At 39.5% G+C, this 16,591-nt stretch overlaps 1 protein-coding gene across 1 annotated transcript; it reads right to left on the bottom strand.

Moving 5' to 3' along the window:
- Nucleotides 1-275: 275 nt before the first annotated feature.
- Nucleotides 276-11,875, bottom strand: LOC104279135 (receptor-interacting serine/threonine-protein kinase 2-like). Its single transcript, XM_009876322.1, has 11 exons — nt 11,724-11,875; nt 9,392-9,545; nt 9,036-9,191; nt 8,755-8,903; nt 6,967-7,016; nt 5,727-5,888; nt 4,892-4,977; nt 3,379-3,447; nt 2,467-2,635; nt 1,337-1,489; nt 276-595 (listed from the first exon to the last, which is right to left on the bottom strand). The coding sequence occupies exons 1-11, from the start codon at nt 11,873-11,875 to the stop codon at nt 276-278; spliced, it is 1,620 nt and encodes a 539-aa protein (XP_009874624.1).
- Between the last annotated feature and the right edge of the window lie 4,716 nt (nt 11,876-16,591).

Raw genomic sequence — 16,591 nt, 5'->3', positions numbered from 1 at the left:
TTTGCTCTGGCACACATTGCACTCCTCCCATCTCTGAGGTCCAAATTAAAATTTGTTATACCAGTATTGGTAGTTTCTGCAGGCAGTGGTTAACTTGACCTTTTAATCCAGCTAGGTTTCTCCTCTAAAGGACTAAAATCATGGACTGTAGGAAGGATTGACTTCAATCATTGGATTATGAGGAATTAACATGAATCATTGCCATTCCAAATTACCATTGTTCTGATGCATGTAACAGACTGCAAAAAACCCCAACAAACAAACCCCTGCAGATGTCACAAGAGCCTCTTTACCGTAGAAGGACAGTCTGGGCAATGGCTGCCTTGTCCCAGAGGACTACATCTGGTCGCTGAAAGTACAGTCACTACCACCTGTGCTGCTGCCTCTCCAAGGCAAAGGCAAGTGTCCAGCAATGCCCGAGCACGCGCAGTCACCGTGGGGTAAGAGGTAATTGTTTCATAGTCCATTCGGGACAACGTTTTCTGTGACCGAAGGACATCAAGGATATGGTTGAGGCGTCCTTCTGTCATGCAGCTCAGTATGGTCTGTCTCCGGCAGGCAAGTATTTGACAGCAGTTTCCTTTGCAGCAAGAGTCTGGAGCAAAAAGGAAACAAAATGAGATAAACTAAGTGCTCTTTTCCAGAAGTTGTTAGCAAGTCATAGCATCAAGGTCAGAAATATAAACTCAGTAGAAGAAAGGAGGAGGAGGAATTAGTTTATTTACATTCTAGTTTATTATAGTTTATTTACATTAGTTTATTTACATTCTTTCTTCTTTGTATTTTCATCCTTTGTTTGAAGCTCATGCAGATCAGATTACAGAAAACAAGTGTTTCTAAAGATTATTAAGACTCAGATTGTGTAAGGGGAGGAGGTTTACAGGGCTTGTGCTATTCATCTAGCATCTGTATCAAAGTTTATGCAAAGGGGCTTGGCTTGACATCTGTGATAAAAAAACTGTCCTGTAGAAAGAGTGGAAGAACAGGTAACAGGGAGTTCAGGGTAGGAAGACTGTTTGAAATACGTAGCGTGAAACTGGGTCCTTGAATATATGTCAAAGCCAAACTAGTAACAAAAATGAAACTGTTTGGGTTCTGTCTTTTTTTCACAAACTGGTTAGAATACTTTGTACTGACACAGGTGGTTTTAGGGTACAGTAAATACCTTATGCCAAGAGAAAATCAATAACCTAGTTTGGAGAAGTTATTGTACTAAATACTTGAAAATATGCAGAAAATGTAGAGATATCTGTGTCCTCCAAAACTTTAAACAATTCAGTGACTGAGATCTGGCCAAGGAGAATATTGCCACCTCAGTCTGGAAATGGTGTCTTACCTGTCACTGCTTGTTCAAGAGGCGTAGGCTGTGGTCTGTGCTTGAGAGCTGGCAGTGCATCGTTATGCTGACTGCTTTCTCTGCCTGCAGTTGGATCAGGTAAAGGAATCGTGCAAAAGGAGTTTGATTTTCTCCTCTCAGAGCCTAGGTGATCTAGAAGTTTAAGATGAGTGAGATGAGACCCTTGAATTGAACAACAGGACAGTATACATATGTCAGCCACTGCAGAAGACTGGAACTGAACTGAAGACTAACTTGAGAGCACTTAGTTATTACTAGCTCTTCTTCGAGCCCTTGTTAATACACCATTATTCCGAGGAAAATTTTAGCATATGTTACTACACACATCTGACTTTTTCAAACTGTCTGCAGGAATATGTTTCTGAAGAACATTCTGTTCTGTCTGTAAGTCTGATGGCTATTGATCAGAACTAAAATGCGTGGAAATGTAGATGTTGCTATAAGTGAACGAATTGGCTCAACTTTGGTATCCAAAGATATGAGTACAGAAGAAGCTTTTAAGGAAATGTATCTCATCTTGACACAAATTTAAGCACTTTGATAAATCCAAAGATATGAGTACAGAAGAAGCTTTTAGGGAAATGTATCTCGTCGACACAAATTTAAGCACTTTGATAGGACAAATCCACATTGGAAAGGCAAAGGAAGTTACTTATATAGCAATCCCAATTACCAGGAATGATTCACATGTTTCTATTAACAGTCTTTGCAAAACATATCTCCTGTCCTTATTAGCAAATTTCAAAAAAAAGCAGTTATTCCTGGTGGGGCAAGGCAGTGTGGAACTTGTTCCCCAGCAGGGACTTGTTCGGTCAAAATAAACAGGCCATAATTAATGTGTGAGGAAAAGGCAGCTATACATTACAGGTTACTGTTCTAAAAAAATATAGCAAAGAAGGCTCTTTGATCTATGCATGTGATCAAGAGGTATTGTGACATCTCTGGTTTTCTGCAGTGAACTCATGCTTCAGTTGATACCAGTAGAGAGCACAGCTGTGCTCTGGGAAGGGACAATTTTACATGGAAAATAACATTTGCATATGGAACAACTGATAATATTTATCCTTTTCTCAGAATAGCTGGAGCTGAATATGTTTCAAGGTAGAGACCTTTCATTATTGTTGGGTTCTGTGGGACAGTATTCGACAGACCCGCCTCAAGAATATTTTCTCTTCCGGCATTATTCTCGCTGCTGTTGAGTAGAGTAGCTGACAAGCTTGGCACTGCAAAAGGAATTTTCTTGCTGATTGAGTGGTTGGGCTTTTGTGGACAGATGACCTGAAAAAGATCAAAACAGAGCAGAATTATGTTCTTGGAAACTTTTCTTCCAAATTTTTTATCTGAGCAGTTTTTTCTTGGAATATAAGGCAGCAGTATCTCAGTGCAGGGCGGGGTGAGTACGCAGCTGTTGAGCCTACAGCCTCACTTAACTCAGCTTTAGCTGGTTACCTCAGGTCACCGTGGCAGCACAGAGCCACAGGCTCACTGCTAAGGTTACTGCAGTCCTGCCCTGCTTCTGCAGCCGGGCTGCCAGCAGCCATGGAGGCACTAGCACCGGAGCAGTTTAAAGCTAGGTCCGATCCGGGCACGTGAGCTTCAGTTCTGTCTCTGTTACCTTTCAGTATTGGCAGCCCTGCCATGAGCGCCCAAATCACTTTGTGATAACTTCAGAATACAGTTATCTCTCATGTTCGAAGTGATTGTTCTAAGAAAACTACTTGAAAATGCTGGCCTTCAGCCTAGGATGTCTCTTCCAGGTTAGATTTTTTTGCAATTTCATTAGGATCTCTTCAAGAAGAAGAGGTTCAAAGCAACTTGGAAGTGGAGGAGGTTGTGTTTTCAAGAGCACGTCAAGTGCTTGGAAGAAGATAAAACAGTGGGTTTTGTTGCTTAACTGTTTGGAGTTATCCTGGTTAGGGACATTTTGTCCCATGATGTTTCTATTATACCTTATCAGGGCTGGCACGAGAAACAAGCAGCTTATGAAACACTCTTGTAAGGCTCTCGTGTCAGGTACTTACTTCTGAGTTGCATATGCCCATCTGCAACATGTATGTTTGTGAACCTTTGCATGCATTAAGTGCTGTCTCCTGAAAAAAAAAAAGTGGCACAGTAAGTACGCGTGTGGTTCGTTCAATTCGCAGTTGTCAGGAGCAGGAATTTATGTGGACGCTAACAATTTATACTAAGGTACGCTGATACATAGTAGCACTGAATTGCACAAAGCAGTTTTGCTTTTCACCACGTGTAGGTGGGCATAGAATCTGACACAACTCTACCTTGTTACTGTTTATGCTGTTTTAAATTTATTTTTAAACCTAGTTTTGAATCATGCAGGGAAAGGTGAAAATAGTACTATCCATAGAGAGAGAGAGGGACTGGGCAAGCTGTAACATGTTTTCCTTTAAGTATCCAAACAGCAGGTCCGTCCTGTGTTTAGTATGCCGAACTGTCTGCAGTAAAGATCTGTCAATACTTGTAAGTTTTTTTCCATTTTGTATATCTGTGGCAGATTTGTTAAACTATTTTTAGTCTATATTCTCCAACACTTAAGAATCAGTCCATTTTCAACAATCTCCAGTAGCATCTTCAGTTATTTTGGACATACCAGTTTAGTTGTTTGAACAATAAATAGTGTTCTGTAATTTAGCAAATAGAAAAATGAAACCTTGCTCAAGGGGGATGGAAGTGTTGGATTTTGGAATATTTAGCAGTACAATCCTAAACAAACTTCAACAGTCATAAAAATGACTTGGACTATAACAGTACCACCTATTAAAATATTTTTTAATCAAGTCTCCTCTATAAAATCTGATTGCAACATGTAGAAATAATGTAGCGTGCATTAATGTAAACAACTTGCATAAGCACGGCAATGAAACAGACAACCCAGCATAGCTTGTAAATCCAGATGGAGTCAGAATACTTGTTCAAGGGCTGAAGCATGTGTCTCTGGTTTGCCCACTATGACTCTCTAAGTGAACTAGATAGGACAGAGCTGTATTTGTGGCAGTCGGATTTGTGCCAGGTTTCCCACAGCAGTGTAGACATATATGGAGTTAGCTGTATCCCTCAGTTGCTGGCAGTTCCCCATCCATTCCTGTGGTGTCAGAGAACACAAGCTGTGTCTTGCTAGTATCTTGCTGATACTACAGGTATAAACACTGTCCAGGTTTTGGACTAAATGTCTTCTAACTGGTACATACAACAAAAATTGTCCTTGGTTCTAGCCCTAATCTGATCTACTTGTGGCTGATATTTGTTCTCACTCACGTGCTTACCAGTCTGGCTATAGTTAGAGGCCAAAAACGAGCTATCATGTTTCTGTAATTGCAGGTAGCAATTGACATAGTTTTTAAGAGAACCTCATGATATCTAATTTCTGCAATTCCTGCATGAACCTGAAATGCCAAAGAGGACTCTCCAGCTCTCTGGCATGTCCAATAAACAGTGCAGACACAGCCTTCCCTGAGTTTGAACCACAAAGACTGCAGTTGAAAGAATCAAGTATTGTCATCGTAGTTTTGCACTAACCTTTGCATCCATCAGATTGTAGATTGCAGTGGAAATTGCCTCCTTATTTATACTAGTCAAAATTCCATTTAGAAGGTCTACACATCCTGCAGGGGTAATAAAGCATTTTAAGTACCACATTGCCTATATATATTTAGGCATCAGCATATTGCAACTAACATTACTGTTATGTTGAGTAGCTGGATGAAGTACGTTAAATCAGTTTAATACAACTTCCACCTCATACCTCCTCTTGGTTTTCTTTTTGAACTGCTTTTAAATAATGGTTACAGTAACATTAAAATCACATTTTCTTACATGTTCATACAGCTGGAGCGAACTTACTTGCAAAAGGCTTACACGTGACTATATAAGTCTATCACAATAGAGCTATACACGCATTGCTTCCTCAGCGCTTCAGCTTTGAAAATTTGCTCAAAAGTCCTCAAAAATCACAATTTTAGTATTTCTTGGCTGTCTTTTTAGAAACAGATGATAAACATAGCAATTCCACTAAAGTAATAACTAATAAAAGATGACCCACTTCATTGGGAACAGGTTATGCATTGGAATCAAGAAAAGCTGTAGGGAGATTGAAGTTTGTCACACGAGTGTGTATAGCTGATAATACCTTTTCCTTTGTTTGTACTTATTTTTACTCTATACTAAACACAATTTTGGAGGTAAGTTAGCTGTTTCTGGTAGGAAACTTCCGTTAGAAAAACCATCTACAGTTTGATGTCTGATGATCTGTGGACTAATTCCACTTCAGCTGTCACTGATTTACTAGAGCGATCTTCCCAGCAAGACTATCTCCATTACACATCTTGGCAAGAAAGCAAATCCTGAGGGTTACCTGCAGTACGTGGTCTATAATCTGGTTCATGATGCCAGCACAGAGCAATAAGGCGCAACAGTCTATTCCTCTCAGGCAAATGGCTTGGTATGAACTTTTCTGAAAGGCCAGGCCGCAAACTGCTGCAGATTACCGTCAAAACTTCCAGCAGGGTTGTTTGACCTGCAATTTATAGGAAAATGTCACTGGAAAAAAATACTAATGACTTCAGAACTCTCTTAAAATGATAACCAGAATAAGTTATTTTGTGTATTTTAAAACAAAGACTGCTTTTTTAAAAGCAAAAATAGATTAACACTCTTGTAAACAGATATGCTAGCCTTTAGCAATAGCTGTAGCTGCTTTCTGCGACAGGACATTTCAGGATAAAGGACTCTGTTCAAATAATGTCAGAAATGGGTATGTAAATATTGTAAACTACATGCACAGATACCTCAGGAATACCTGTAATTGTTGTGGTTATATTCTAAGCACGTGGTTTTATGTAAAGCCTTACACCTGCACTACAAGAATGTAACTTCTATTGTACAAAAAAAGAATCTACTTTGGGCAGCCACGAGATGGCAGCCCTAAGTTGTATGAACGGTAAGATACTATTCTATGCAGTATTTCTGAGAGGTCTGTAAAATTTCTAAAAGGCCCGTAAAATACAGGAGTCCTTCAGTCAGTTTTGCCATGCTGAATAGAGCCCGTAGTAGAGAAGTCTTTCATTGATGCCCACCTCTGTCAACAGGGATCATTCCTACAATGATTCTACAATACTTTGCAAACTAAGTTCTTCAAAATTGCTCACGCTTTCATTTTAAAAAATAAGATACCCTGCTTATTAAAGAGAATTCAGCATGAACTTGCATTACTTGATTGGGATTTGAAACTCAAGGCAACTTTAAAAAATGAGCATTTTGCTCATGCAGCCTGTCACTAAAACATTCCCTGATTTTAAAATGGCATTCTTTCTCACTGAGGTAAGCAGAAAGCCCAACTCTGTAGTAACAGAGTTCTTCAGCAAGCACAGGGAGATGATACAAGCTGGGTGAGAAGCTATGCCTTTCCTCTTCAGAAAGATCGGCTTCTTTGGAAACACTCCTGTAATGTGGAGCTTTGTGCTGTAACAGTAATAGAAGGCAAAGAGACGTCTGAAAAGGCAGCGCTGTTTGTATTATAATTTCCCCGCAATAAGGAAATGTGTGGAAAAGATGAGGGCAACTCGAAGTCTGACATGAACAAGAGAGATAAATACCTTCAAAAGGTTTCCGTCTGCTTAGGGTCTCCCAACACAGTATTCCAAAACTGGAAAAAACCCAGACAACCCCCCCCCAAAACCCACCAGTCATTAATTTGCAATCAGTATCTCTGTTCTCATTTCCAAGAGCAAAAGTCCGCCCTAATTTGATGAGATCCTTTTTCTTGCATTATTAACTTCCATTTTTTACCTGAGCTGTTTATATAAAATGGTAAATCAGAATTAATTTTTTAAACATAGGATCAGTTTTAATTACATTTCAAATTACCACCTTACTTCCATTTGCTTTTGTGAATTTCAGAACCTTCTGTTCTCTTTTATAATTTTTGTTTTGTTTTCAAGTAATTTAGATAGCAACTGCAAGAGATGAACTTTCAAACAGGTACTAAGAAGCAATCAGCTAACCTACCAAAAACTTGGTTCTGAACCACTGGCACATCTATTTTCTTCAGCAATTTTTGATGGGGCTGCAAATACCTTTTTCCTTTTCTAACATCCAAGGAATTATTCCAGTGATAGCATAGATCTACAGATATAACCCACAACTTGGATGGTATAAAATGCAGTTGTTTGATGAAAAGCTCAATCTGCAAAAGCCGAAGCAGAAGCGAGGAGGCTGCTGGAAGAGAGAAAGCAGGTTACGGGTGAGTCAGAAGCAAAGCAGTCAAAGGGGAAAGCAGCAGTTCTAGGATAAACGAATCTGCTTACTCATACATCTTGCTGTAGTGCTGAATTACAGTGTTTAAAAGAAGCCCCTCTTCTGCCTTATTTCCATATAAAAGCTGAAAATGCCTTTACTTACATAACCTATGGGAAAGTATTAATGTAATGTGGACGTTGATGTAACTGATGCGTACTTAATATTTCATATTTGACAGATACTATTGTTTTCTCTGTTGCACCACTGTCTAGACAGGCACCTGTCACATCTGAGCATCTAAAATTCTGTAAGAATGACATGCTGGAAAATGAATTATGCTATCTGAACGTAAGCCTCCACTCTTCCTGTGCAGAAATCTTGAGTTTACGAGCAACATCAGATTAGTCATATCATTTATAGATCTCCTCAAGTGTATGCATTATTTGACTCATCTCAGTGCCTGCCCCTGTGAAAATAAATCAGGAGTTTAAATTCGTTGCTTTCATAAAAGCTCTGAAAGCAGAAGAGTGGTCATGCTTGAAAATTATTTATAATGTTAGTCCACAGTCTCTGCATGTCAGTTGTAAAGATGTATGTCCATACAGACAAGAGTTGCAATTTGAGATTGTCTCATTTATTGAGGCAACCACCAAGCATATAGCATATCCAGAAGGGACATGTGGCGGTAGGTGATCTTCCTCCTTTGTATAAATCACTTTAATAAAAAATGTGAATGCTTGAGTGGCTCAGTAAGTTATTCCAGCAGAGGCCCAGGTAAACAGTTTTTCCTGAAACTAAAGCCAACAACAGTTCGTGCTTAGAAAGGATATGAAGTAGTTATTAGGTTTCTAAATGTACGTGAAAGTTTTGGCAGCTATGTTACACTTTTTAAACATTTAGGTCCATTATATAAATATCTATATGACAAACTTTGAGAGCAGTTCTTAACCTTGATGTGTTATTCACCAAATATGAGGAATTTCAAATTTAATTCACTGCTGTAATTGGCCTCATGTGGAATACTATCCTACTGCATTATGTAGACCTGGCATTTATGTCCTAGTGCCTTTGAAAATAAATATTTCAGCACCACTGCAAAATGTTGCAAGCACTAGGTATGACCTGCCCTTAGAAATCCCATTCACCTGTAAATATCACCTTCCTGGGAAGGAAGGCCTCCTTCAAGTATTTCAGGAGGGAGATACACCAAATCCCGCCAGTTCCTCCGGTTGCAGTTTTGTAGCTCTGACCTCAGGTGCTGTTTCCTCCAGTTGTTTAGACCATAATCTGATATCTACAGAGATGGGAGAAAAAAGTAACTTTCAGTAATAATACCTCAAGTCTTCGTTTAAAATGTTGATTATTAGGATAAATATATGCAACAATAGGACAATCCCTGGATTTTACATTAACAGGCTGGCTCTACCTTGGCTCTGTAGTGTGTATCCAAAAGCACATTGGAAGGTTTCAGGCCGCAGTGGCAGAAAGCAGGTCCGAGGCTGTGAAGGTGATGCAGCCCTTCAGCCACATCTGACAGGATCCTTATGAGCAGGGGAAACGGAAGTTCTGGGTACAGCTGACGCTAAGTAGCACAAAATACAGGTTTTGGTAGCATGGAATTGTTACTATTCACATCTTAATCTGACAATAAGCAGAAGTAAAATACAGAAGTTAAAGAACAGATTGACTGTGACTACCGTCTGTAACTTACAAACTGATTGTTCTCTGTCGGCTGACCTTGTAATTAATTTTGTCACATAAAAGGTGACTTCCTTTATGTACCTCATGGATGAGCGAGTGCAGAGATCCATTGTTCATCCATTCAGTCACTATCCCCACAAGTCCATTGTACTGGTAAATGCCAAGAGAAGGCAGGAGACGTTCAGACTCAGAGCACCTGAGAGTTGCTAGATCCTGAAGTAGCAACTTCCATTCCCTGTAAAAAACCAAAAAGGGTTAGAGGCAGGGTAGACTGAAGGGAATTCCAGTGTAGGGTATGGAAATGAGAGATAACCATATGGTTGAACAACAATTCTAAGAAAATGAAGCAATCCCCTGTGTAGTGTATTTTTCTAATATAATGTGAAAGACCTTTGGATGCTGTAATGGGAACATAAGATCACAGCTTAAAGCAGAACTGAAGTGCAATGGCAAGAGAAAGCTGAATTATACAAAATGCTAGATTAAGAAAAATAATTTTTTCCCCTTACTGTTCCCAAGAACTCGAATTGTATCCTTTTGCTATTAACAAGATCCACATTTACAAGAAAATTATTATCTTCCATGTTTATCCAATGGAACTATGTTATATAAATCATATATAATATAGCATGTCATAGTGTGATATAAGAGTGCAGCCAAATTCAGATTTGATGTAACTGGTACAAGTCTAGTGACGCTGATAAATTTGATTCAAGTTCAACTGCAGTTGAGTTGTAGACCTGCATTCAAATAGTGTTTATTTACAGAGAATAACAGTCTTTGCTTTGGTCATCATCAGAAGAATAAAGTTTTGTTACCTAAGGACTTAAGTGCACAGGAAACACTGAACTATCAGTTCAGTTGTGCATTTCAATAACTGAACTTCCACTATAGGTTCAATTTTTGTTAATTGTATGTTTGCTTTGAAAGCTCTGATTACTCTGTGGTACTTGTGAGCTGAGAATTCATTTACATTATTTCAAAATTCAGTTGATTTCAACAGATTTGGAGCTCATTCTCATTTTTCTAACCAGCAACCAGCTTTTACATTGAGACTTCAGTTACAGTTTCTCCTATTTACTGTGTTGATTCACAAGCCTGTGAGGTAATTCCTGGAAGTAATTCACAGGCTCACCTGTTTCAACACTTATTTCCACATGTAATCAACACATAGTTAAATGCTTTGCAGCCAAATAAAACACAGTTTATTCTCCCAGCTTTCCTAAACTCTGTCTAGTGTAAACAATAGATCAGAACGGTAGAGACAGAAAAGCAAGAGTAGCTTTAGTTTTAGGGAGGCAAGGGAACAAGTTTGAGTGAAAAGATGCCAGATCAGGACAGCACGTTAAAGCAAAGTAAAACGGTGGTTTCTGTAACTTTAACTACATCATTTGGGAGTTCATTTGTTTGTTTGATTTAATGAAGATGTGGACAGGAGTCAGAGGAAACTTTTTTCTTTAAACAAGCTACCAAAGAAATAACTCTGTTCAGATTACAAAATTGCTGGACTTCTATTGTTTAAAAACAAGCAATCCCTCCCACCAGCCACAAAAGAAACCCCCAACCCTGGAGAATTTCAACTGTTTGAAAATTCTGGCATCATTTAGGTTTTGAAGTATCACTGACAATTTAAATCATCAATTTAAAAATATTTATTGGAAATACTGTTTTTTCCTCCTCTGCCTTTATAATGGAACAAACTAAACACTCCATTCAAGTGGGATGGTTTTGTATTTTACTTTTAACAAAAGCCACCTGAATGGCAGCGTTCTCAGTTAACAAGAGTAACTAGTCTGTAAATGCAAGTCAGACACTCCTTTTTTGATAAACAGTCAGGGTGGTGCACTTCTTAAGCTGCTTTCCTCCTGCTTCATCAGAAGTAGCTTGTGGTTATTTTGAGAACTGTCTGTGGTTTTGTTGCACAGTGGAATTTTGTGGTCAGTAGGCTGACACCCATCAGTTACTGCTGTGTTTATAATTAGGACACGTACACATCCCAGTTCCCTGTAACCCTGGGCATTAACCCTCCCTTTTCCTATCTCTCGTCTCGCTCATCTCTGTACATACCATTTTGGACTAAATTCAACCGAGATCTGTTCAGGGATCTGCAGAAAAATGTAATACCATAGCATGCTGAGTATTACTGATCAGGGTTTGTAGATATTACTATAGCAGGGATAATTAACAACTTCAGGATTAACTCTATCTTCATAAAAATGTGTAAAAATCCCCAAACCTACATAGAGCTTGTTTCTAAGTGTTGCTGCCTCCAAGCTGCTTCTTGGCTAGTCAGGATTTCTGGGACTGGAGATGAGTTTAGGGATCAGATGATTCTGGGAGTGCCACGCTGGTGTCATGGCTGCAAGTTTGTCCTGCCCGGCTGCAGGGGTTAATAGCCAGATTGGACACGTACCTCTCTGTCGTGTCCTGGCTGGTCAGCAGCTTCACAGAGATGTGAGTGTTCCAAGAAACGTGAAAGGCTTTGAGTGCAAAGCCTGCGCCTGTCCTGGTCAAGGTGAAGCTATCCAAATCTTCTTGGGCTACTACAGGCAATGATTGGGCCATTTCTTGGTGACTGGCTTAGGTGAAAAAAAAGCAGAAAAAAATGGTCAAGGACTACTTTTTGTAACTACTACCACAGCACAGTGAAGTTGTACCAACCCTTACCTGCCATGTAACTATTACTCTATTCCAGCAGGTTTCCTTTTACCACTCTGTGTCAGACTTTCCTTGTAAAGGAAACCCACACTAATTGCAAAGGAGTGTCTGGACCATAACTTGCTGTCTGAGGCTGCAAGGTGCTAATTAATTGCTCATTATTTCCATTTGAGGACTTAGAAATGTTGGGCCATTATTTATCATATAAAGTGTGATTTTAAAGTGATACTGAAATTAGGCTGACGACAAACTAGTATCTTACAGTTACATGCTACACAAATATAGTTCTTCTCATAAAAAAGGCAATTATTCAGTGACTCATGTCAGTGTGTTGTGCATCATTCTTGCACATCTTCTTCAACGCATTACGTGTGAATGCAACAGCAAGGTGAAAGGCAAATTTCCTGCTGCTGTAAGCTGGCAGAACTCTGTTGTGTCTTTACAGCAGCCACTGATTTGGCCAATACTCTTTCTCTACAGCACCTCTCTAGGGCCACCTGGGTGTCTTGGACACATTGCACGGCAACGCACATGGATTAGAGAGAACCTCTGCAAAGCGTCGTTGTGTTGCTGCATGAGTAACGTTTTTAATTACATCTGTGAAGCTACATTAGACAAGAGATAATAAAAAGTCAGTGGTGAAAGAAGAAAACACACAAGCTAAGAAAACATCCGGGATAAAACCATTGGTAAGGATTACTACAAGATCAGTGGTCAGTGAATCAGAAGAACTCAAACTGGAATACTCCCTTCAGGGTCCAGTAGACCAGGGCTAGAAAAGGAAACCCATGAGGGAACTGAAATAACAGGGCCAAAAATTTGAAGTAACCAGTAAGGACAGTTGAGTTTGAATTGTGTCCTTCTAGAAGATGGGCTTTGCAAAAAAGAGCTTGTGGGATGCAGAAGGCCTGCAAGTCAGACTTTGAGCAGATCACTCGTTCTCCGTGAATATAATAGAAATGAAAACCTGAGCATTAATTAGCCTATACTCATGGCTAAACTGCTTCTAGTTCATGATGAATTTATTTTCAGTTAATGTCAGTATCTCAGCTGTGCCATGCAGGGACAGAGGGCTACTAAGCTCAGTTTTACATCTGAACGCAATCAAAATGCAAAGAAAAATCAAGCAGCTGATTTACTAGTTCATCTTTGACAGTGTTTGATTCTGGCAGGAAAACACAGTTGAACTTTTGCTACTGTAGCTTGAAAGCAATAGCTGTCTTTGGGGCTTCACTTAGTTTCCTTAAAGAATAAATCCAGCATGGTATGAGGTTGACTTTAACTACATAAATGGCTAATTTGTAAAATTGTGAAGATGGACTACACAGATCTACCAATCCTAAATAAAAAGGAGGTAATCAAAAGGCTAGCAGGAGGAAAATTATGTCTCATATTTATTATATACTACAATAAATAATCATTGAAATAGCCAAAAGCATTTACTCAAGTCCAGACATAGTACAAGGAAGATCAAACAATTAATACAGGATCTAAACCCTTCAAATATCTATTTTAATTTAAAATTGAATCAATTAAAGCTGCAACAGTTTTTTAAGCTCTTACTAACTGGCTAATTAGATTTTTTTTAAAAAAAAAAGCAGCCATCAGCTCCTGTTTTGGATTTGCAAAACCTGATTTAAGTAGATGAATTGAAAAACACTGCAGTCTTTCTCTGTGGAAAACCATGACACGCCAAGCACCATTGTCCCCATGTCTGAGTGTGTACACCTGTTTCCACACCTCAAATTAGAGTGATTTGCTGATAATCTCGAAAAGAGTTTAACCCTAAAATGAGAAATCTTTTCTTTATCCAGGGTGCTACCCGGATTCCCAAAGCAGTTGGAACATTAACATGGAATACAGGACTACCCTGGAATTACAGGTAACAACATCTCTCTCTCACTCTCAGATTACAAGTTTGGTACCAAAGCCATTTTTTCAATAGTTCAGCTCTTTTGAATGATTTTTTTTTTTCCTAGACCCTTATAAAGCCTCACTAGCAAACCACAAGCTAAATATTTCTTAGGTAACCTTAGCAATGAAAGGTTTTCTATTATTAACTAAACGTTTCCGACAACTTTGTCATCCTCCCCTAGTTGGGCAGGAGCGAGACTGCTATAAAGCCATTTATTTCAAGTTTGTAATTTCAAAGGTAATTTAAAAAGAGTACTTAATAGCAAAGATGTTTTCCTTTGTACGAGAAAAACTCTACATTAATACATTTCTCAGTAAAGGAAATTGGAAACAAAACCAACTTACCTCTGGAAATACGGGCATAAAAACTATGGAACTACAGAATGAAACTACTGCAGATACCAAGCTGGAGTCAGTTTTGAACTGCGTTCAAACACAGCTCAGTTTTCCTGTGTGAGTCAGCTGCCTTGTTGATCTCTCTTTTTATTGGCTGTCTGCAAACATTGAAAATTTCCTGGTCAGATATACAAGCTGTAACTCTTTAGTGACTGCAGCCGGGTTTTCACATTCTGGCTTCTTAGTTCCCTGTTACAGAAAAATTACAGAAAAACAGTTTGGATAGTTACTTTTTTTCACAATGAGGAATGCCAACAGGGAAAACTGTAACAGTGAAAAACACTCTACTGGATACAGCCCAGATATGGAAGCATGTAGAGCTGCTTGCAGATTGTGCAGCTTGTGCCCACCTCCGTAGTAAATCAAGCCAACAGCACAAGTACAAAATCCCTTTAAACGTTTTAAGTCGAGTTGATCTTGAAACAGGCTGAAAATTGCTGTGTTTTATTCTGGTTACAAGATAGGTAAGCATAGGGGTAACATGAGGTTGCAAAGAAGTAGTAAGGATCAAATGGCTGACAAGTAACCCTGCTGAAAGGGATGTAGGGGTTATGATGGAAGTTAAGACGATCATGAGCCAGTGGTGTGCTCTCATCACAAGTGGGGAATATTGCATACGTTAGAAATGCAGTCAGCAATGTCTGAGAAGCAATTACGCCTCAAGTACTCGGAAACGGTGATGCAGCACCCGAAATGCCGTACACAACTTCACAGCCCTCAGTTCAAAGACAGTGTTGAGAAACTGGAGGGGATGCTGTAGGCACGACCTCATCCAGGCAGCAAGATAAGTCCATAGAGCACATAACTTAGAGGAAGAGGTTGAGGGACCCAATCTTGTTTAGTCAGGTGAGGGAGGCTGGAGGAGGCTCTGCTAGAAGGCTACAGCTTGAAGGTCAGCTATGAAGACAGAGCCAAATTCTTCTCCATAGTGGCAGAAGACAACCAGTGACATAGGTAGGTGTCTGTCCTTCAGAGGTTCAAGTCAGGTGCTAGAAAAAGGTTTTGCCAAGTGGGTAACGAATTACTGGAATGGGCCTCCTGGGTTGCAGACTCTCCATACGTTAAGGTTTGCTAGACTCAGCTAGGCAAAGCCATGGCTGACCTGGTCCAGCACTGCTGGTAGTCCTGCTTTGAGCAGGAGGCTGGGCTAGAAAAGTGTCAGAAGTCCAGAATATCTTTAATTTTGTGAAAACTATGTAAGGCCTAATTGTGTTCCTGCTAGGTCCCCAGCATAAGGATTCACACTGAAGGTTGATCAGACTGCTGGATGCAGAGTGGAGACTTTAGGAAAAAGCGCTCATTTCAGTTGATCACGCTTATTCAAGCTTTCAGCTCCAGGAAGAGTGTATTTATTTATAGAGTCTGGCTTTAAAAAACAGTATTAGTCAATGAGATTCTGTCCCCAGGCTTCTGTTGGTTTTGGATCAAATCCTGACCTCCTAACAGGGAGGCAACAAGCAGTAAGGCAGTTACCAAATAGCTCCTATGATCTCAGGAAAGTCCCTTGTGTGTAAAAATCATGTGGCTGGGGCTCTGTGGCCTGAGAGGAAGCACAGTACAAGTAGGAAGCGTGGTGTACACTTCATGCACAGGGCGGTATTTCCCGAGAGCTGTGGCTATCTGACCAGCATCAGCTTTCTCTGCCCAGCATACCCCTCCAAAAGTGAAATTAGTATGAGGGAGCTGAAGTAGCAAAGGTAGAACAAGTGTGCTGTAACAGCCCTGGAGAAGGCTGGAAGCATGTCAAGTTGCTGTGGCCACAGGATCCTCCTCCCCTTGGCTTTAATTTGTCAACAATACATTCGTTTATGTCCATAGTCTACACTTCTGTAAAAAGTACATGAAAAAGTATTTCCCCTGTTTAAGGTATTAGTCTGCGAGGCTCAGACTGTACTGCAGCAGAATCACAGCTATTCAGAATCCTTACAGTTAATTAACTTCTTAGGGGGAGCTTTGTAGACGGTTTGAAGGATTTAATTTTGCAGAAATTCTTTGACACTTGAAGTGCTCTTGGATACTTGTGTATTTTTAGAATATCATGTGCTGGGGAAGCAAAGTACTAGAACAATCCTGCACTTGTTTACTTCTTTTGACTACAGTTTTTAGCTTAAAAAACCCTCAGTATAAAACTGTAAAGCTTAATTTTAAACCATATTTGGAGAAAGAAGAAACACACAGGCCAGTTTGTACTGCACGTCTAAACTAATTAAACGTTGTTGTTACTGAACATCTTAATTAAAAAGAATCAGGTAGTGTTTTACCTACACATAATTTATCCAGAGAAATTTAAAACCTCTCACATAATATGAAAGC

The sequence above is a fragment of the Apaloderma vittatum genome, unplaced genomic scaffold, assembly GCF_000703405.1.
Source record: "Apaloderma vittatum isolate BGI_N311 unplaced genomic scaffold, ASM70340v1 scaffold7119, whole genome shotgun sequence".
Taxonomy (NCBI): Eukaryota; Metazoa; Chordata; class Aves; order Trogoniformes; family Trogonidae; genus Apaloderma; species Apaloderma vittatum.
The sequence above is the reverse complement of the archived record's forward strand: the minus strand, read 5'-3'. Positions and strand labels throughout refer to the sequence as shown.